Genomic DNA, 21,538 nt, shown 5'->3' with positions numbered 1-21,538 from the left:
AAGATTAATCCCGTCTCTACATCATATCCCATCTCCCTCAAATCCATTTTAATATTATCTTCTCATCTACGTCTCGGCCTCCCCAAAGGTCTTTTCCTTCCGACCTCTCAAGTAACGCTCTACAGTAGAACCTCTATTATCCGTGGTAATGAAGGGGATGGACTGGGCGGTTAATCGAAAAAATCGGATAATCCGTACCATAAAATATTTTCGTAAATTAAGTGAATAAGGGCTGAAGTTTCGTAATTTCCTCCGTGGTCTTATGTTTAACACGCTAGGTAGTGGATCAGAAGTTCACTATTGAAGTTCGGTTGTCAACGATGTGCTTTTAAGGAGCAAGGAAACTCCTTGTAATGGCTGTCAGCGGAAAGATAGGAATAGTAGGCCTAGAGGCCTCCTCATGTTGTAGACTTGCATACTCTATACATTTTATCCTTGATTTTTATTAAATCGCGCACAGTTGTAACATCAGTCTCGTATTCTGATGCGAGATGTGCCACAGTTTCTCTTTCCCCAAATCACTCAGTTATTTGCATTTTTTCGTTACTTATCACAAAACGTTTCCTTTTGACACTCATGGAATAAATTTGATATAGAAGTTGTACAGTACGGCAACTCGAACAGTAGACCAAACTGGATAGTAAGTGTTAAGACTTGTAATAACACTGTCTAGAAAAAATATGTATACTAATATAACGTACAATAATAATTCATATGTTTCTATCGCGAAAGATAGTCGGATAAACCGTCAATCGGTTAATAGGGTGTCGGATAATCGGGGTTCTACTGTATATGCATTTCTGGATTCGCCCATACGTGCTACATGTCCTGCCCATCTCAAATGTCTGGATTTAATGACAAATGAACACAGTGCCTGCAGTTCTGCGTTGTGTAACTTTCTCCACTCTCCTGTAACTTCATCCCTCTTTGCCTGAAATATTTTCCTAAACACCTTATTCTCCAACAACAATAATAATAATAATAATAATAATAATAATAATAATAATAATGTTAGGAAATAGTCAATATAATGAGGATTAAAATGAACCGTCACTAGTGATAGACCTATTCAGTTATCATCTGAGAGAAGACGAAGAGTAATACCCAAAAGGAGATGATAGAATGTGAACGAAGATATACCAATAAGAGGAATGAAATAGAGTTCAAAGAACAACCGTGAATGATTGAAATAGGGTAGTCTATTCTTATAAACCGCGCACAGGTAGGCCTATATAGGTTGAACCGTAAGTAATGTAGTTAATTTCAGAGGGTTATTCTTTGAGATATTTGAAAAAAAATTAATACACTTTTGCTCGTTTTTGCTTCTTTTTCGAGATAAAAATTGTTTTATATGAATCATTAGGCCTAATTCTATAGCGTGTTTTGGGAAAGCCATTGATTTAATTTAATATTCAGTCAAACTAACGCAGCAGTGTATTAGGATAATAAATGATTGAAATAATTTTAGTTTTGTTGTTTAATTGTGCATACATTTGGTCCGAACAAATGTACCATTGTAAAATCCCTTTGCAGAACGAAAAGTTACATTTTTTCGGATCAAATTTCTGCACATTTAATGGACAAAACTAAAATTCTTTCAATAATTTATTACCATGATACACTGCTCTCTTAACTGACTGAGCATATTGCGAATTAAATCAAAGACTTTCCCAAAACATGCTATAAAATATTTCACATAAAGCAATTTTTATCTCGAAAAGGAAGCAAAAACTAGCAAAATTGTATTAAACTTTTTTGTTTGAAATATCTTAGAGAATAACACCTTGACATTAATGACATTATTTACGGTTCACCCTGTATACAAGATACGATTAGGAAGAGATTTTTTTAAAATTATTTTAATGTTAAGAAGGGTTGTTCAGTGCATCTGTCTAGTTGTAAATATTCCGAGGCTGTCTTATTTATTTTGCTTAGACAGTTCATTTCTCTGTGTTGTTGAAAGCAAGCTGCTTCTTTGTCTAAAAACCGTGCCCTTATCGAAAGCTGAAATAATTTTCTTCATTGGGTTATGAATGCCGATCCATCTCTTGTGATATTGTATTGCCTCCTTTCCCTCTCTTCTCTGTTTGCCTTTATTTTTCAAGTAGTCTTACTCGTCGTTTTATTCAATAAATTCAAGATAATTAACCCACGTTCAAAGATTGTTAATTATATAACAAGTACAATGTCCGAATGTCTAACAGACAAGATGCATCGACTAATCTTTGAAGGGACCGAAATCGCCAAGGGAAACATGTTTTACGTAGTGTAATCCTGAAGATTGGAAACAGTGATGTCTGAAAACACTAATATCGGTAATATTGACAAGTTGTAGTCTATGCTTTCTTCTGCTGCTTAATATAGAAATGAAATGGTCAGCGTTACGAAAACGTGTGGATACTGGATCGCCTGTGATAGCAAAACATTGTAATAAAAACATTCTCATTGCGTTTGTGCTATATCGTACTTTCAACCAGTTTGTCATCAGTAGTTGAATAGTTTTACAGTCTGCTTGATCGTGTATAAGAGTAAAGCTTTGACTTATAGTTCATGATTAGCTCTCGCTATTGCCGAATTGTGGGACTATTGAACTGACAAGCAGAGAATGCGTTTTTTTTATCACCGACTCTATTGTACAGTTTCGGACGGAAGTTACTGATTCAAAACGAAGTACCATCTATAGCAAATCCAAATTATGCAACGCTGAAAGGTGGTCGAATTACTGACAGTTGAAGTTGAGATCTACTTCCTCCTTCAATGATTATTAGAGGAGAAAAATTCGCTCCGGCGCCGGGGATCGAACCCGGGTCCTTGATTCTACATACCAAGTGCTCTAACCACTGAGCTACACCGAAGTTCGGCAGCACCGGATCGAATACTTCTCCTCTAGCGTTTTTCCCCTTTAGTTAATATATCTATCCTTTCCCGTTACTGTCAGCTGGCCGTGCTAGAACAGAGCTTAGAAATGAGACTGATAAGAGAAGTCCCGAGTTTGAAACCTACTTAATTTATCTTTTTTTCTTCCTGTCGTTTTTAATGAACGTTTATAATTATAACGAAGCTGTATATGGGTCATTCCATGTCAACTGATCTTGTATCTAAAAAAAATATTTTCCATAAAAAGTCTATTTCTGTATGTTAAAATACGCAAAATAGTCCAGAAGAAATGGATATGTATCATTTTAAAATAAAGATCTACACGTTACCGCACAGTTCAGCTTTGTAAATTGATTGACAGTTTCAGTGGTAATTTTGTTTCTTTTGTTGACTATAGTGGGAAGTTCAGGGATCTAGTCAAAGAAAGAAGATTATCTATGGAGAAAGCTTCTGTCGTAGTTAAAAAAGTGCAACGTCCGAGAATTATATATACGCGTGGACTGTTTGTTTTTGTTTGAAAATTATTTTCACAGTGAAATCGAACAGTAAAACTTTGTGATTGCATTTGTTTTCTTTTATATATTTAATTACTTGTATTTTCAGATGTTTGGAGAAAATAATAATAAAATAATTGACATATTGTATTGAAATACTGTATTTTAATTATTTTGTCACACCCGTAACATATTATAAATATTCTGTATGTCCTTGGTCAAACGCAAATTCAAGTCTAAAGAAGGTGATCTTGTACTAAAAATATTACAGATAGGCCTACAGAAAAGAAAAGACCTTACTCTTTCAGAACTTACCAATTTGCAGACTTACTGAATGAAATACATGAATGCGCAATGTCAATGGAAAATTTTGTCAACCCGTAACATTTAGTCTTTTTCTCTCCCCTTTCCTTAGACAAAACATATGGATTTCATAATTATGGATTAACAAGTAGGTAACTAGGGATATACACCATAGCTTTTTTCAACTGCCAATATAAGGTAAGAAATTGATCTTAAGTCTTTAAGTCAGTATAAGTAACAATGAAATGACCATATATGGAACGTGTGTGCAGTCAGTTTAAAATAATAGAATGTGAGAGAATGTCTTAATGTGAGCGATATTATTCCAAAATCGCTAGCTAATCAAAAACCGAAATGTATTGACTGCCGGTATATAGTCATCACCATTTCGTTTCTATGGCAAAATCGACATGGCAGTAGTTGCTCTTAATAAGGATGCGTACGAAACTACAAACGGGGAACACGGGGAAGGTTCTAATGTCTTGTTCCTTTTCTCTGAGACAGAAACGTGCCTTTGAATGTAAAAAGAGGTTAAGGTTAGTATCAAAATAGTACCGCTTACAGTAAGACGCTATAACTTAATCCTTCACTGATAGCGGTTACTGCTATTTTTGCTCTCAAAACTAAACCAAACTAAACCAATTTAGATACTACTAATGTAACGCGTTTAACGTGTCAGCAATTTTTTACTTGGTTATTTAACGACGCTGTATCAACTACGATGTTATTTAGCGTCGATGGAATTGGTGATAGCGAGATGATATATGGCGAGATGAGGCCGAGGATTCGCCATAGATTACCTGAAATTTGTCTTATGGTTGGGGAAAACCTAGGAAAAATCCCAACCAGATAATCAGCGCAAGAGGGAATCAAACCTGCGCCCGAACGCAACTCCGGATCGGCAGGCAAGCGCCTGTATAGCTTAACGAAAATAAGTTTGTAAATTGAACTAATTTGATTGTATATGTTTGTATAGTTTGGCTGATGAATTGTATATGTTCTTAAAATGATTATTAGTCTGTGTAGCTCTACTGATGAATTGTATATAGACCTACTGTAAATTGAATGGTAATATGTATAGCTCAACTGATGAATTGTTTATGATTATAAATTGAATTAATCTACTTGATATTAATTGCACAAATTTGTATAGCTTAATGAAAGTATGCTACTTTGTATTGTATATATTTGTATAGTTTTGGCCGATGAATTGTATATGCTTTAAATTGAATAGTAATCTATATAGCTCTACTGATAAATTGTTTGTGTTTGTAATTTGAAGTAGTTTGCATGATATGTATTATCAATTTCTGTATATCACAACTGGTTGAATTGTTTATACCTTAAATTTAATTAAATTGTTTTGTATTATAATATAGCTCAACTTATGAATGATCGTTTGCGTTTGTAAATTTAATAATCTGATTGGCTATGTATTGTATACTTTTAGTAGAGCCATCGATGTAGCTCAGTCGGCAGACTCGCTGGGCTGCTGTTCCGGAGCTGCGTTCGGGCTTGGGTTGGATCCCCCTTTGGACTTTGGTTTCTTCCGAGGTTTTCCACAGCCGTGGGACTGAAGCCGGATGGTCTATGGCGAGTCCTTGGCATCAACACCTTTGATTGATTACCCCCTTTGATTTGATTACCTGGTTGGGTTTTTCCGAGGTTTCCCCCACCGAAAAGGCAAATGCCGGGTAATATTTTGGCGAATCCTCGGACCTCATTTCATCTCACTACATCTCGCCAAAATGTAAAAAAAAAAAAAAAAAAAAAAAAAAATTGTACAACATTGTAAAAATTTTAGAAAATTACTAAATTGTAAAACTATAAAACTTTGTAAAAATTGTAATTGTAATATTGTAAAATGTTGACATGTTCCACATCTTAAAGCTTCATTGCTCATGTAAGATCTATGGAATAAAATAAATGAATGAATGAATGAATTAGCCGACTGAGCTACGTCGGTGGCGTCAGCACCTTGTGTTCGTAGCTAGGTGGTCAGAGGCTTGACTTGTCTTTTTGAATACTTAAGCATGGTTTGGTCCATTGTACGTCCCATATACACGCGATGATTTTTCCAAGTCCGGCAGATGGTCTTGGTGACATTTGTGAATCCGATGCTGACAGGTAGGCACCTGCCCCTGCCCCATCCCCATCCAACCAGATCATATCCGCAGGCGAGTAACCAGATAAACCTCAGGGACTCGAAGCTCCAAGCAGCATCGTGAAACCGACACTTACAGGTAGACCATCCTGCCTCAGCCCCTGTTAGAGTCAGCGTTCCATCCGCACGCGAGTAATCTGATAGGCCTTACGTATGTCAGCAACGGAAACCTGTATTGCCCCTAAGACTTCATCCCAGCTTATTTCTAGTATTGCAGATGATAAATGAAATGATGGAGAGGTGAAGATTGTGGTGGATTGATAGAGGGAAATAAGAGTAGGTACCTGGACAAATATTCTCAAACATCTGCTTTGTCCACCACAAATTCCATCACGAACTGATCGGGGTCGAACTGGGTCCACCTGGATAGAAAATCAGCGAGCGGTGGTTTTCCTTAGCGAGGTTCATCTTCAAAGGTCTCCATCATTGAATAGCTTAAACCAGTATTATGTCATCCTACTTCTGATCACTCCTTCACCTTCCATTTCACGGCCTTTTTTTTCAGATGAAAGATGAGTGGAACGGAGAAAATTTCTCTCCGGCACCGGGATTTGAACCCGGGTTTTCAGCTCTACGAGCTGATGCTCTATCCACTAAGCCACACCGGATTCCCATCCCGATGCCGGATCGAATCCTCTTAGTTTAAGTGCCACCTCTTGGGAATCCAGTGTGGTTTAGTGGATAGAGCATCAGCACGTAGAGCTGAAAACCCGGGTTCAGATCCCTGTGCCGGAGAGAATTTTTCTCCGTTCCACTCGTCTTTCATCATATGATGACGCAGAATATCTGCACGGATATATCATATGTAGTTCAGTACATCATAATAATATATTTTTTTCAGATCTGATTTTGCTCTGCAGCTTTTTTTTTTTTTTTTTTTTTCAAAAGAAACACAGAAGGACTCGAATGTGTCGTCACAAATTTGTAATGAGACTGAAGATAATAGACACTCTGTACCACAAATAGATAGGCCCATGTAGTTAGACTTAAATGCTTCTTGAAATATGTTTCAAAGCAATACCTACAGCAGATATATACCAACTGTCAGCTACGTAGGAACTTAAAGACAAGTGAGTAGTACATTCATTCGTAGACTGATATGGCAAGAAAAATAACAAGTTTTGTACTAGGGATTTTTCTGTTATCAGCCACGGTTTATAATCAAATCATTGTTACTGTTGTTAAATAAAGATTACTGAAAATAACACTAATGCTTATATTGTAACAGATAGAGCCTACACGTGTTACTATTATTAAATCGTAACTAGACGCTGCAAGACATTGTATAGATCACAATACAGTGCGCATATTCATTCCTTCACGCCCCGCCTACAAAATTGTCGTGAATTATCGACTACTTAGCACACAATAAATCTTTATGTTTGCGATGACGAGGTCAGTTATTGCCTGCCGCCCTCCTATGAGATCAAATGGAAAATATTACGTATGTTTTGAAAGAACAGTATGTTTGCATTCAGTGCGTGATTTGAAGAATTACGAGGCGCGTCCAAAAGTAAGTTTCCCTGGGGACGTTTACAGAAAGAAAACAATTTCAAGAAAAAATTATTGGAATAGATACAGCAGTTGTTGAGATATTTTTCAAAATATTCTCCACAGGAATAAGACATTTGTCATACCGCAGAATTAACAGAGGTGCAGACGACTGTCACACACAGTTTCGATCCCAAGCGGCAGACTCCCACGACACAGGAATACAAAAATTGATCCCACGATATGACAAATTCCGGTGTGAAATATGTTGAAAAATGGCTCAATAATTGCTGTATCCGTTCTAATAGTTTCCATGAAATTGTGTTTTCTTTCTGTAAACGGCACGAGGAAAACTTATTTTCTGGACGATCCTCGTAGATAGTAGGCTTAATGTAGATGTGTTGCATTCTTTCGCTTTGGCCTCAATGGACTTTCATACTTCTGTATTGATTCTAATATTGACAAGATTGCAATCTAAAAGAAAAAATAGTAATTTAAATGGAATTAAAAGGAGGTAACTCCCAAAGACTGTGGTGCAAGTAACATAAATATCACGTCAAATTTTTCGCACTATTTCTTAACTCAGTATGCCCGTCTCTATCTGTGCTACTTTGAATTATGGGGACTCACCGCGTGCTGGTCGGCGCTCTTGCGTGAAGGGTTGACGACACCATTCGCCCTGCCGCCTCGTGCACTGCGCACACTTATCCGTCGTACTGTCTCCTGCTACCTCGCGATCTTCAAGTCTGCCTGCCAATGGGTACTCCGACATAGTCTGCCCGTCACAACTGGGTATCATTGTTTAACGGTGTAAAACTTTGCTTATCAAAACGGCTGCGCTCTACTTCTGAAAACAAAAATGAAACAGCACGTATTCAAGCGACAGAATTAGAATGGCGTAGAAACTTTTCTGACAACTCTGCAAAACAAATACACAGCATGTTAGCTATGTTTTTGCATATAACATTATTCTGATAGAGCACGGCATATGATCTCATAACTCCATATTGGACCTGATGTTATGTTAGACATTTTCTTTCAGTGAATACTGAAGCACATTGGTACTCGTGCTTTATCGAAACTTCTGAAAAGAATATTAATACTACTATCATTATCGTCGTCGTCGTTGTCGTCGTCATCATCGTCATCATCATCATCATCATCAATTAATCTACACTTCATGGATTAGGTCATTGCACATTCCGGTTTCGTACTTCATTGCACCTTCGAAGAGGTCGATCCACACTCCTCTTTCTTCTTGTATTAGCCTATATTTTTTATCCGTTTCATCATCCATTTGTTTAACGGGGACTTGGCAGGCTGACGGGGATCGAACCACTGTTTTGAGGTGTCAGGGCTGCAGTAATGTACCCAGTTTTTATCACATGTGACATTTCTCGTAATAAATCAATCATCCATGGGATTGGCGATAAGCTGACGACAAATGTTCACCTTACGTTGAGCCTGTTCAGGTGTCATTTCATGAGGTACAGATCTACAACTTCTGTATAATTTTCTAAACATTTTTATGTGTAATGTATTGTACCTTTTGAAGCTCCAACCCTTTTTTTTTATGGATTTTCTTCCAAAACTCTGCGTGTATTCTCAGTATTCCATATTGTAAGTTTTCGAGGACGTTGTAAATCTTTAATGTCTCTTTCTCCATTATTGAAACGCTGAAACCATCGTTTTGTTGCACGATCACTAACAACACCTTCACTCTCGATTTCGCGCGTTCTTCCAACTCGACAGCAGCTTTATAATTTTGTTTCCAGTAGTGTTTTAGAAGGACTCTCTCAAACTTGATCAAATCCATTTTATATTCTTTATAATAACAATTGTCATCTGTGACATGCTCACAATAAGCTATAAGAACCATAGTGACCTATAAATTGCATTGCTGAACTAAAGAAAATAATTAAAATCTTACAGACACCAAACTTGAAAAAGTGAAAGTTTTGCTGTCAGTGGTTAATATAATACAGTGTCTCCCACTCGCTACCGAACCCGGAATTTATTTTAATAATTCCAATACTAATGAAGATATTGCAATGGAATTTAAAGACGACTTACCTCATTCTGCGAGAAATGTGGTGACATCATAACATGCTGCAAGTGCCCGCCATTTGCATTCAGGCAAGATTGAATTCGCCGGACCATATTATCGAATGTCTTCTCTAGGATGTCCGCGTTTATTGCCTCGAACTCTGTGATGATGTTTTCTTTCAAAGCGTCTATGGTTCATGGTTTGTTCTTATAAACTCTGTTTCAGATGTTCCCACAAAAACTAAAAATAAGGTGATGTCAGGTCGGGTGAGCGCAGCGGCCAAAGCCCTTTCGAAATGACACGGTCGCCGAAAAAGGACTGAATTTCGGCCATGCTGGAGACTGATGTGTGGTATGTCGCACCGTCTTATTAGAAATATTCCATTGTGAGCTCCTGGTCGTCCAGTTGTCTTCCAATACACTCGACTAATAAACACATGCCCTTCTAAAGTATACCGATTCATTTCAACTGCACTACTTGTCTTTCTACGAACTGAACTACATTGAGTCGGTTTTCCAATACACTCAAATTACGAATAAACACAATCAACAATCATTACACACGCAAAGCAACAATCACAAATAAGCCAGCGGACAAGCGCATTGTTGCTACTCCAAGTTGCACCACACAACAGTAGTCAATATCTTCATTAGTATTGGAATTATTAAAATAAATTTCGGGTTCGGTAGCGAGTGGAACACACTATATAATAACATTATATTTAATAAAGCCTCACCTGAGCAGATGATAATTAAAGTTTAATATTTTACGGGCGTGATGCGATAACAAGAGTCCACGGAGGAAAGTCTTCACGCGAAAATCTTACCTTAATGAACGAGTGGCATATTACTTTTCTCAAAATCTCTTTCTGACCATCTCATGAACACAGGAATTAAACATTTCAGACACGCCATGTTTAACACATTCTGGCACAACATATTTGTCCTGAGTGACGTCTAGCTGTTTTCCCAGAGTTGACATTGAACTGTCATACATAACTGGACTGACCTGCTGACCACAACCACGTGCTTCATTTCCGATTCACTCACTATACCCAGCGACATTGGGCTACATACCGCGGCTAGTTTAATCTGAAACGTTATTACTTGAAGTTAAGCAGAATATTCGTTCTTTATACATATCACGTCGGTGAAATTCCAATACCCGGAAATATATTTTGAATGGAATAAGAATAAACTTTTATCGCCACTTCTTCGTGTTGTGTCTTTTATAATAGAGAGAAATGGATATTGCTTAATGTTTTAAGGAATATAGACTATTTTATGTAAGGATTATTATTATTATTATTATTATTATTATTATTATTATTATTTACTTACTGGCTTTAAGGAACCCGGAGGTTCATTGCCGCCCTAACATAAGCCCGCCATTGGTCCCTATCCTGAGAAAGATTAATCCAGTCTCTATCGTCATATCCCACCTCCCTCAAATCCATTTTAATATTATCTTCCCTTCTACGTCTCGGCCTCCCCAAAGGTCTTTTTCCCTCCAGTCTCCCAACTAACACTCTATATGCATTTCTGGATTCGCCCATAAGTGCTACATGTCCTGCCCATCTCAAACGTCTGGATTTAATGTTCCTGATTATGTCAGGTGAAGAGTACAAAGCCTGCAGTTTTATTTGAAGGTTTCTGCCGCTCAGAATTGGGTCTAAAACTGAGTAATACATTTTTGTATCGTGATAAATTACATATAGGATAAAGGTTAGTAATATTGTGATACGAGTAATATTGTTATAGTTCTTTTTCAGAATTTATTACAATTTTATTGAGCGAGAGAATGACCGGTTTTGTGCAGAAACTTGTCCACGAACATTCCCGTAATGTGTTGACGCAAAAAACCGATCTTCCTCTCGCTCAGTAAAATTATAATAAATTCTCAAAAATAACTAGGCTATCACAATATTACCAAACTTTACTCTACATAAAATGTTTTTTGACGCAAAAGACCGATCTTCCTCTCGCTCAGTAAAATTGTAATAAATTTTCAAAAAGAACTATCACAATATTACCAACCTTTACCCTACGTATAATGTTTTTTCATACAGTTACTTTGTTCGCACATTCGTATTCATGTTTAGTTAAGAAATGAGTTGCCATGGTCTTCTAAATATTAGCAAAGACAGCATAGGAGTTTGTTACAGTCACAAATCGCACTTCAGCTAAAATATTTCCAAAATAAATTAATATTTTGTGCCATATTTTGTCATCTGTCTCATAGAACAGAACAAAACTCAGCGAATTGTTGTTTTGATCCATTTAGCATGGACCACGCATCCTCAGTGTTGCTTTTACCGCTTCGCTTCGATCTTAGAATTCCTTCCTTACAAGAATAATTACACACTTCAAAGAAATAATTAGTTTCAAGTCCCGAATGCGCAATTGTCCTTGTCGGCTCACACGTTAATCTTCGTCTTCCCCCGGTGATCGAGCCTCTGTTTGATAAAAGCGGTTAGCGATAAACCCAAGTTGGTTTGAAAGCTGTATCTTGGTTTGAAAGTGCATATGATACATCATGGCCTATGTTATTTTGTTTTAAGACTATCGTTTGCACATTACTGTTGATAATGATCACGACCATGTATGGTTCCGTTAGGCTGTAAGTACGTATGCCATGATACTGCGTACTTGCGTACTAGTTTATCAATCATAATGACTAAAGCTCCCTAGTGTTGTGAAGGGACAGGATTTGAAAGCAATTAACATAAAACCTTTATACCCCTTTAAGAATAAACCTTGAATTTTCATAGAGATAACTGGAATTCTACGGAAATACTGAACTTTAATATTAGTGTGTTATAGAATTTGGCAAAATGTTAAAAAAATATTAGGTGAAAATGGTCAGTTCTAAGACCTGTCCTTTAATAATGAATTTATTAAAAACAATAAAAAACAAACTCTCAAACATAAAGGGTCGATTTCTAAAACGAGGTCTACACCACGACCATGGCTTTAAACCGCGTTTGGGTTTATAAAACGAGGTCTCATTCAATTTTTTGAGCCATGGTCTGGATCAGAGACCACGGCTGGGGTAGGTTTAAAACCACGGCTTCATGTATACAAGATGAAGGCAGTAGATCAGCTGGATGATTATCGAAGGCAAATTTGTGTCCTACAAGCATTAAATCCCCGGGTTAGAGTATTGAGGGACAGGAATAATCCTTTCGAAGTATACAACGAAGATAATTTCAGGCGAAGATTTCGGTTTTCAAAGGAATCAACGCAACATTTAGCAAGAATGCTAAATGACAACCTACAGCGACCTAAAGAGTTGAACTGCAATAGTACTTAAGGGGTTAGATACAGCTTATAGCAGTAAACTTTTGGAAATATTAAACATTTTTTTCCTTCGTTACTTTATCTTGTACAATAATGAAAATTAGTTTACTAAAACACTGTCCTTATGCTATATGAAAAAAAAATAAATATTTTTACGATTAAAAAAATGATTTAAATTTTTTCTTTTCAAAATTCAGTTCACTGTGCAGTGAAGAAGCGTTTCCTACATAATTTAAAAACTATCCAACATTCTGTGATGAAATTTTTTGTGTGTATTTATGCATGTCATATCTACAATATGATGCAAGATCACTTATCTACATTTGGTATATTGCCTGATAAAAAATAAATTCACTTTAAAAATGGTCAGATATCAATATTTTCTTATAACACAAAATAAAAAAAAATATTTATTAAGGAATGTAGTTGGAAGAGCTTGATATTGTAAACATGAGTTTCAGCAATAAAATAAAAGAGAGAGAACATGAAAAAGTTAACAAGTTTATGATTTATGAGGGAAAGACTTCATCACTGCAAAGTAAACTGAAACCATTTTGAAGTTAAAAAAAAAAATATAAATTATTTTTTAAATTGTAAAAACATCTTTTCACATACCAGAAGGACAGTGTTTTACACATACCAATTTTCATTATTGTACAAGATACAGTAATGGAGGAAAAAAATGTTAAATATTTCCAAAAATTTTACTGCCGTAAGCTGTACCTAACCCCTTATAGAGGAAAATCCAAGAAATTAGTGTTATGCCGTAAATAATTATAAAAAAAATATCCTACTTCATTATAAGATAAATAATAAAGTGCTTGTATAGTTGATTTACAGTACATTATAATCCCATCACTGACTGAGAGTTTCTGAGTAATATTATCTGCAAGTCTCGTCTACATATCAAAAAACCATTTTCTACCTCACTTCACGAAGAATTTTCGTGAACCGAAACACGAAACCCAGTGAATGAAAAATATTACACGTTTAATTTTATTTTTAAAAGCACTAATTATTTCGAAATCTCTTCGGCATTCAGGTACAATATTTCGGCCATTGGTGGTCTTACAACTCTTTGTGTACCTCGTCACAAAGATTTTGAGTTGTCGAGTAGCAAATAACAGACTTGAGCTCAAATTTACATCTTAGGGAAATAATTTCAATGTTGCCTATTTCTATCTTCAACAAAACAGATATTATAGATAATATAAACATATAATAGCTACGGGATGCCCGCTTTTGAAGGAAGTTGCTATAGTGGGGGGTTTCACTCTACTATAAATCCATCCTCTTCGATATCCCTAGCATAGTCAGCCGAAATGAAACTTGTTCTACTGACGAAGAATAGGCCTATTAGAATTTTTGGAATGCTAATTGTTCAGACTGTATGTGGCAGAATTTTTTTATTAGTCACCTCTTTTCTGGCAATTGCAAAGCTTGTCCAAATTCAACCTTTCCCTGCAGAAAGCTTACGTCTTTATTCTCTGGAACCCTGACTTGGTGTATAGTCACGATGAAATCGTTACTTCGGCTCGTGAGTAGTGTAAAACTGTCATTTTGTTACTATGTTTTTATGAACAGTAACTAAGATTGCGAATCTGATGTGAATTATCGGAATTGAAACACTATCCGCACTTCCGTAATGTCTGTATGTCTTCCTCCTTATTATCATAATACACAATTAAATTGCAAGGGAGACGCTACTGTGCGTCCGTAGATATCAGATGTCTGGTGCGTGTACTAACATACTCTCGGTCACGTACCTGAATTTCATTATACGCCCTTGGTAGTGTTTAGACTATAGGGTGTAAGAAGTCAGATTTAGCAAGCAGTTTGGTAAGTACTGTCGGTGACTCGGGAGAAGACGTGAGCGGACTGAGGAGGAAGGGATGTGAACAGATAACGTACGACAACTGCAGTAAGCGGAAACATTAGGTCTCCTTCTGTTCAACTTAGCTTTAATTTCCATACGCATTGTTACTCATGTTTCCTGCACGAGTAATAACCTGGCTACTGGGATGCTTATCTGAGCGATGTTTATAATAAAGAAGGTCACATTCTTTCCGCTCGTCTTCTGAGTAACGGACAGTAGCCTATTAAATGTTGTGAATAAACTGAAATCATTCTCGTGCTGTGTGACAGACTCCATATTTACTAGAAGTCAATTACAAATGTACTTTTTGCACTGCGACTTACCTTCCAAAAATTATTTATATGTATCATCTGCCTATGCGACCTCCCTAATGGGTCATGCGTAAACGCCGTAGATAACTTTGCCCTGTCTCGAATTTGCCCTTGGTGCAGCACATAAAGTTGATTACTTTGCATTATTATTATTATTATTATTATTATCATTATTATTATTGTTGTTGTTGTTGTTGTTGAAATTGATGACAAATTTCAGGATATACATGCTGTGAAAGGTCTACGTGGAAATATTTTTAGAATTAATCGAGTATGATACTGTATATGGTACAACATTAAGTAAAAAATTTCTGTGGTCGAAGGTTTTTAGACATGAAAAAAGTAGCATGTTTTTAGGCAAATCTAGTCTTTCAGGTTAAGCTTCCTGTAAAGCAGATTTAAATAATTTCAAGGGAAAAATTGTTCCGGGGCCGGGTATCGATCCCGGGACCTCTGGTTGAACGTACCAGCGCTCGGGTAGAGTTCCCGGGTAGCTCAGTTTGGAGAGCGCTGGTACGTTCAACCAGAGGTCCCGGGATCGATACCCGGCCCCGGAAGAATTTTTCCCTTGAAATTATTTAAATTTGCTTTACAGGAAGCTTCGCCTGAAAGACTAGATTTGCATAATATATGTCACTGTGTACGTTAACAGAAAACCACAATTCCAAGTCACACAGAGTTTGTGTGCACTCGATGTGGGTCCCTGGCGTTTCGTCAGCCCACGCGAGTTGTGTGGATATAAAGGGAAAAGTTGAGACGGTGTCGGGTGGAGTTCCCGGGTAGCTCAGTTGGGAGAGCGCTGGTACGTTCAACCAGAGGTCCTGGGATCGATACCTGGCCCCGGAACAATTTTTCCCTTGAAATTATTCAGCATGTTTTTAGATTTGTTAATGCAGAATTTCACCACTGTAGAGTAACGGTTAGCATGGCTGACCGTGAAACGAGCAGGTCAGGGTTCAAATCTTGGTTGGGATAAGGATGAGGTTTTTCCGGGGTTTTCTCTCGACTTTCGATGCTGGATCCTGGACTCATTTCGCTGTCATTACGACCTTCATTTCACTCAGATCAGTAGCAGCTGGTGGTCAAAATAATGAATGTGCTACAATTTAAGAGATATTTAAGGGAGAGAGGAACTATTAAACAAAATTATATATATATATATATATATATATATATATATATATATATATATATATATATATATATCGGCCTACTGTATACACTTATAGGTATGTATATCTCATAATTTGAGACTAGCCTAGTGACGAAATATGAAGTCCATACGACGTTCCTTCCTACTGCAGAACTTGTCAATTACCCTTGTGTTAAACTCTCCATCTTGGACATCATACTCTTTTCTATTGACAGTATTGCAAGAGCAATGAGACGATCTTAGGACATAGTGTACCTTAACAATGTTTTTATGCGTTTCAAGCAAGAAAAACATCTTTCTGGCTTAGCAGTGGACATTGGTGTTGTAACCAAAATATTTAACAGCTTCGTTACTACACAGAATGGATACTGTAAATTTTTGGAGACTATTGTATTGTAACAATTGAACAGCTCCATCTATAGTTCGGATGTCTGGTCTTCCCTACAGAATTCCAAGTTGTGTCCTTAACACTCTTTTGTTCAGCTGTTGAGAGCAACTTCAATCGCGTTCAGGAAAATTATGCGAAAAATTGTCAAAAATTTGCTGTTTAACAATTTTGTTTCGTCTAGGTAGCTTAAAGACTGGAAATGTGAGTAGCTTCCTGAATTATATGGTCACATACTTCCTTGACTTCAATTTTCTGGGATTCCATTTTCCGTCGCTTGCTGGCTGATTCAGAAGGAACCTCAGATAAACAGGTAGATGGCAGCAGCAGTCGGACATTTGAACTACCAAATATATTGTAAGTAGTTCTGAGTTCTTCCACAAACAAACTTTCTTCCGTTACGCTTTACTTTTGCAATCTCCAAGCTGTATCGTGCTGAAGATGACTACAGCACTTTCCCGCGCAGAAATATCCAATCAGAGCAGTGATTTCAGCTTCGCACATGCGCATAATTGCCTACATTCTCGTGTGGAGTTCTGAGTAGCACAACGAACTCCCTGAGACACCAAAGAGCGAAGACTAAAGAGACTATAACGCGTCTTGAAAATAATCACAGGAAATTGTCAAATTATAGATCAAATACTATGGTGTTACAAATATTTATTTGAGCAAAAATTATTATTGTGCTGTAGCACTGTAACACATAAGGACGGGTCGCCCCTGACTCAGACGCTAGATAACCATGGCAGTTAATAAAGCGTCGTAAAACAAACTAATTAAAATACTTGCAGGTATAGATGGTAGAGAGTCTGTGACTGAGTGAATTCTTGGACACATTGGTGTCCTAATGAAAAGAGTCATGCTGTGACCAGAAAATATACTTAATTCTGTGTTATTTTATTAGACTTTGTCACATATTTGCCTCTGATGTATTGAATTGGGTGGGATCAGAACACATGGGAAAATTTTTTTCGACTGGCTTATCGCCAGCCGGATTTTACATGCTTCCTTGTAACATGTTGCACTACTAATTAAGCTGATTGGTCACGTTTCTATCATGAGCGAAATAAATACTAAATATTGATCCGATTGGACCCGAATATTTTTGTACTGTGAATCCCGAGTGTTTGACTGCGCTTATCACATCGCAAGTGTGACTTGTATTTCTTGTCGGTGCTCGGATGTACAGCATTCAATTACAGATGCAATTAGGTCCGTTCCTCGACTCGTTACCTTCAAATTTCCTATTCCTCTTAATCTTCTGGCTCCTCATAAGATTTCTACGATGTCCCAGGGCTACTCCCTGTACCGCACTGCCTCGCACGTCTTGTCTGACAAAGTGCGCTGCGGGCAACTCCAAATACCTCTGTGAACAATGTGTACGTACTCGTCCTAACGCTATCGGCCGTCCTATTGTCTTCTACTTCATCTTATGCAGTCATTTCACCGTAAAGTGAACTGTAATTATAATCCCAATATTATTCCCTTTTATCTAGTATAATAATTTCACACGCGTACATGAGATATTCCGAAAGTAATGGGACTCATGAAGTCGAAACTGTCTGCATATCGTCGGCTTAGCCTATTTCTAAAACCCCGTAAGTCCAATTTTTCCCAATGTCGAAATCTGTGTTATATTTTCAAAATGCGCCTGCCAATAACACCTCGTTACTGTGCAGGTCTTTCTATACTTTATAAATAACAAATGCATAATAGCTGTTAGCTGGGATATAAAAAGAATAATAAGTTATTGTGCTCTTTTATACAATTTCCTCAAATGCAGTGACGAAGTTTTATAAGCCAATGATATACTATAGGAACTTTTTTATATCGTACAACCTCTAATTGTAGGCTATAGTATATCAATACTTTAACGAGTACTTGCTTTTGAATCTAAGCACCGCGAGTTCAAGCCCGGGTTAGGGTGATTGTTTTTTAAGCGGAAGTGTTATTGTTAACTAATGCTGAGTTCTTGGCAGTAAGGCCATTAACTATTGTTCACCAATATTCCTCTCACACACAATGGATTTAGAGGAAAGGGCTGGACATCGCTCAACATGATTCTGATGCATTTCTTCCTGAAGATTACACAATGGACAAAGTGATGAAGAAATAATTCCAATTTTGTTCAAGTGTTTTGACAAATAGATATGTCCTGAATTATTTTTCCTACTCCTTTATTAATTTGTTTACCTTTTTATTTGAAGTAATGGAAAGAGTGCAATTGCACATTTCCTGGATACTTAGGAATTATATTTTGTTGTTCATTGAGACACTCCCATTTGTATTATTTCAAATTTCGTCGAAATGATACAGTGTGGTATTATATCTTGATATATTGAATTGATTAATCTTTTAATTGTTGGGAATGATAAAGTTACCATGGGGTTTTGTAAGATTTTACTTCTCTTCTTAGCAAGAAGTTTAGGAAGGAGTAGTGAAGATCTTTCCATAACCTCTCCTACGCAATTCCCATCCTTACTTTCCCGTAGTGCAACCTGTTTTTAACAAACATAGCTCTGGGGATTGAGTCAGAGCGGTGTAACTATTCCATAAGAATGGAGGAAATGCTATTTCAACATGCGGACCTGCCTTGGCATGCATAAGCGTCCCCTAAATGAAAAGGGGATATGGTCGGTGGAGTTGTCTGACAATCATCCCAGCTCTTTTGGACCCTCTAACAAACGGCAAGTATGGTCCACAAACAGTTTGGGGGTTGCATGTAGGTGATACAACTGCCACAATATGAAAATATGGTGCCTACGTTACGTATTTTGTTAGTACATAACCCACCAAATTCTAAATGTGGCTTTAATTGAATGGGAAAATCTAGCTGTCAGCTTACCACATATTAAATAATGGTAAAAGTGGATGTCTTTAGACACTATGAAGGCGGCATGGAGATAGAGCCCCATGCTTTCATCACCTTGACGTTAGAATGAGTTTGTGTGGTCAACACTACGCTCCAACCACCTTTAACACCCCTGGGGAGACCTGATGCTGAATTTGATAGGACACCTAAGTTGTTACGGAAGTGTTGGCAACGAAAAAAAAAAAATCCGTCTCCGACCGGGATTGAACTCGAACCTTCCAGCCTTAGCCAGTTGCTCTACCAGCTGGGCTGTTCGCCCACGACTACATGTTAAGGCTCATTATTTATGGGTAAAGATAAATGAAGTCAAAATCATATGTTAAGATCCATATATTCGTTCTCAAATACTAGTAACAAATGCTTTCACAATAACGATTGTGGAGCCCTCAGATAAATGGGTCGCCAAGGTAAAGTAACATCAAACACTTTTTTCTTGCATTTTAACTACGTCCTGATTCTACCTATGCAGTGTAAAATATCACCATGTCAACTAAAACTTACGATTAAGCAAAGCCTGCATGGTATAGTCAAAAAAACAAGGTACAATAAAAATGTAAGGAAACATTTTTTTATGTTGCTATGCGTAAATGAAAAACGGGTATCACTTAAGCCGAGACCTTTTGGGAAGATGTAGTGATCTATTCATGATGGTTGTGGAGTAAAATATTGATAACCCATAATTCTTCTTGAAGGGAGGTAGCCGCACTACCTATATACTTTGCTATGGATAAGTCCCGGATTTTAAGAATTTTATAAACATAAACATAGACTTTTTTAGCGCGGGCTTTCGGTGGATTATCAGCGTTTTTCGTATTCATAAACCAGTGATAGCGATAAGATATGATTTGAATTGTGTACTAGTAACCAGTGGATAGCCGGGGCTAGCTTAGTACGCTCGTAGCGCGTGCTGCGAAATGTCTATGAATACCACCCAAAACGATTAACAAAGACAAAGGTTAAAATGGATGGAACAGGTCCCAGGAGATGGGATGATTGCGATAAGCCATATCGGTGAAGTTGATTATTGTTATTTCTCACTAAAGTAGGTCTACATGAAATGATTAAAAATCGCTGATTCAATCCCAACGACATTATAACTTCAGCAGCACTTCAAGTAACTTCTGTGAGTGTGTAGTATTTGTCTCCTTATTTGTTTTGTTGATCAGTTACGCGAAGGACATTTCATACACAGGAAGTAAGTAATATATGTTCATTATTTGTTTCGATCTTAACAGTTAAGGCTAGAGTCTCTCAATTAGGGCAACATGAAAGAAGTAATACAATTTCTTCAGATCACCATAACATATTCTAATATTACAATAGAAATGCACTTTCTGTAAGCCCTAAAATATTTTGAAATACACAATGTAAACGTCTTTGAAACAGTGTACCTTGTTTGTAGAGGAAGTGTTACAAATATGGAATACCATTTTGTTTTTTCGTTTTGGAACCTACCTGTTTTGAATACTGAACATAAAGTATCGTCCTGTTTATTGCTGAATATCCTTGTGAATGGTATACCGGACTTAGAAGTTCGTAAGATATTATAAAATGTTCGAAAAAAATAATAATTTCCTCAAAATCTAACATATTTCCTTGATAGAAATAGGTACAAATATGGAATACTATTAACAAGTTACAAGATTAACAAAATTACAGTCAAAATGGCCTCTACTAAGAAAAGCACGGAACAAGCATTCATCATCTTCATTAGAAGATGTTTTCCCAACCGTAATACTGAATCCAGATGAATCGTCCCTCACGTCTTTTCTCGAATTTGTTTTATGGCTGCTTGCATTGCCTTTTCATTCCACTGTTTTCTAAGTTTGTTGGAAGGTAAGGTTTTCCCTCTTCGTACAGATGCCAACACTAGTAACGAAACAGAAAATCAGGGTATAAAGATGGAATACTAGTAATACTAGTCTTTCATATTAGTGGCACACTGATGTTGTAAGACATAACCTCAAAACATCATAATTTAAAACGGAATCAATTAAATATACATTCCTTTGAACGTAGACATTATTTCTCTTTAAGAATATATATTATTAAAATTTAAAAAATTGAGGAATAATGTATATTCAAGGAAAAAGACTTACCGCCAAAATTTTCACTTTCCTCGAAAACGTAATAATGATGAACGTTTTGACATTTCAACTTCTAACTGCAAACTAACACATTCCCGCGAAAGAGAATATCAGTACTTAGTAATTTGGAAAAATTGCGCTAGAATAGCCTACAACACGTCTCAGATCGTATATTACAT

At 36.9% G+C, this 21,538-nt stretch overlaps 2 protein-coding genes and 1 non-coding gene across 8 annotated transcripts in view; 1 reads left to right on the top strand and 2 right to left on the bottom strand.

Moving 5' to 3' along the window:
- DNAlig3 (DNA ligase 3) overlaps nucleotides 1-21,538 on the top strand; it is a 590,685-nt gene that overhangs the window by 145,395 nt on the left and 423,752 nt on the right. The window lies entirely within an intron of this gene.
- Nucleotides 1-21,538, bottom strand: part of LOC138705891 (uncharacterized) — a 238,305-nt gene that overhangs the window by 131,113 nt on the left and 85,654 nt on the right. For 2 of the 3 annotated variants that reach the window (XR_011333847.1, XM_069834629.1), the window contains exon 2: nucleotides 7,960-8,176. Coding sequence is in view for 1 of the 3 variants with exons in the window: in XM_069834629.1 (XP_069690730.1) it covers nucleotides 7,960-8,128 (169 nt within the window). In the remaining 2 variants the exon portion in view is untranslated. Of the gene's footprint in view, nucleotides 1-7,959; nucleotides 8,177-10,202; nucleotides 10,328-21,538 lie in introns of those variants that run through there. The other variant, XR_011333848.1, reaches the window with a different exon arrangement.
- Nucleotides 6,375-6,446, bottom strand: TRNAY-GUA (transfer RNA tyrosine (anticodon GUA)). Its single transcript has one exon. It is a non-coding gene; the product is annotated as a tRNA-Tyr (tRNA).

The sequence above is a fragment of the Periplaneta americana genome, chromosome 9, assembly GCF_040183065.1.
Source record: "Periplaneta americana isolate PAMFEO1 chromosome 9, P.americana_PAMFEO1_priV1, whole genome shotgun sequence".
NCBI lineage: Eukaryota > Metazoa > Arthropoda > Insecta > Blattodea > Blattidae > Periplaneta > Periplaneta americana.
The sequence above is the reverse complement of the archived record's forward strand: the minus strand, read 5'-3'. Positions and strand labels throughout refer to the sequence as shown.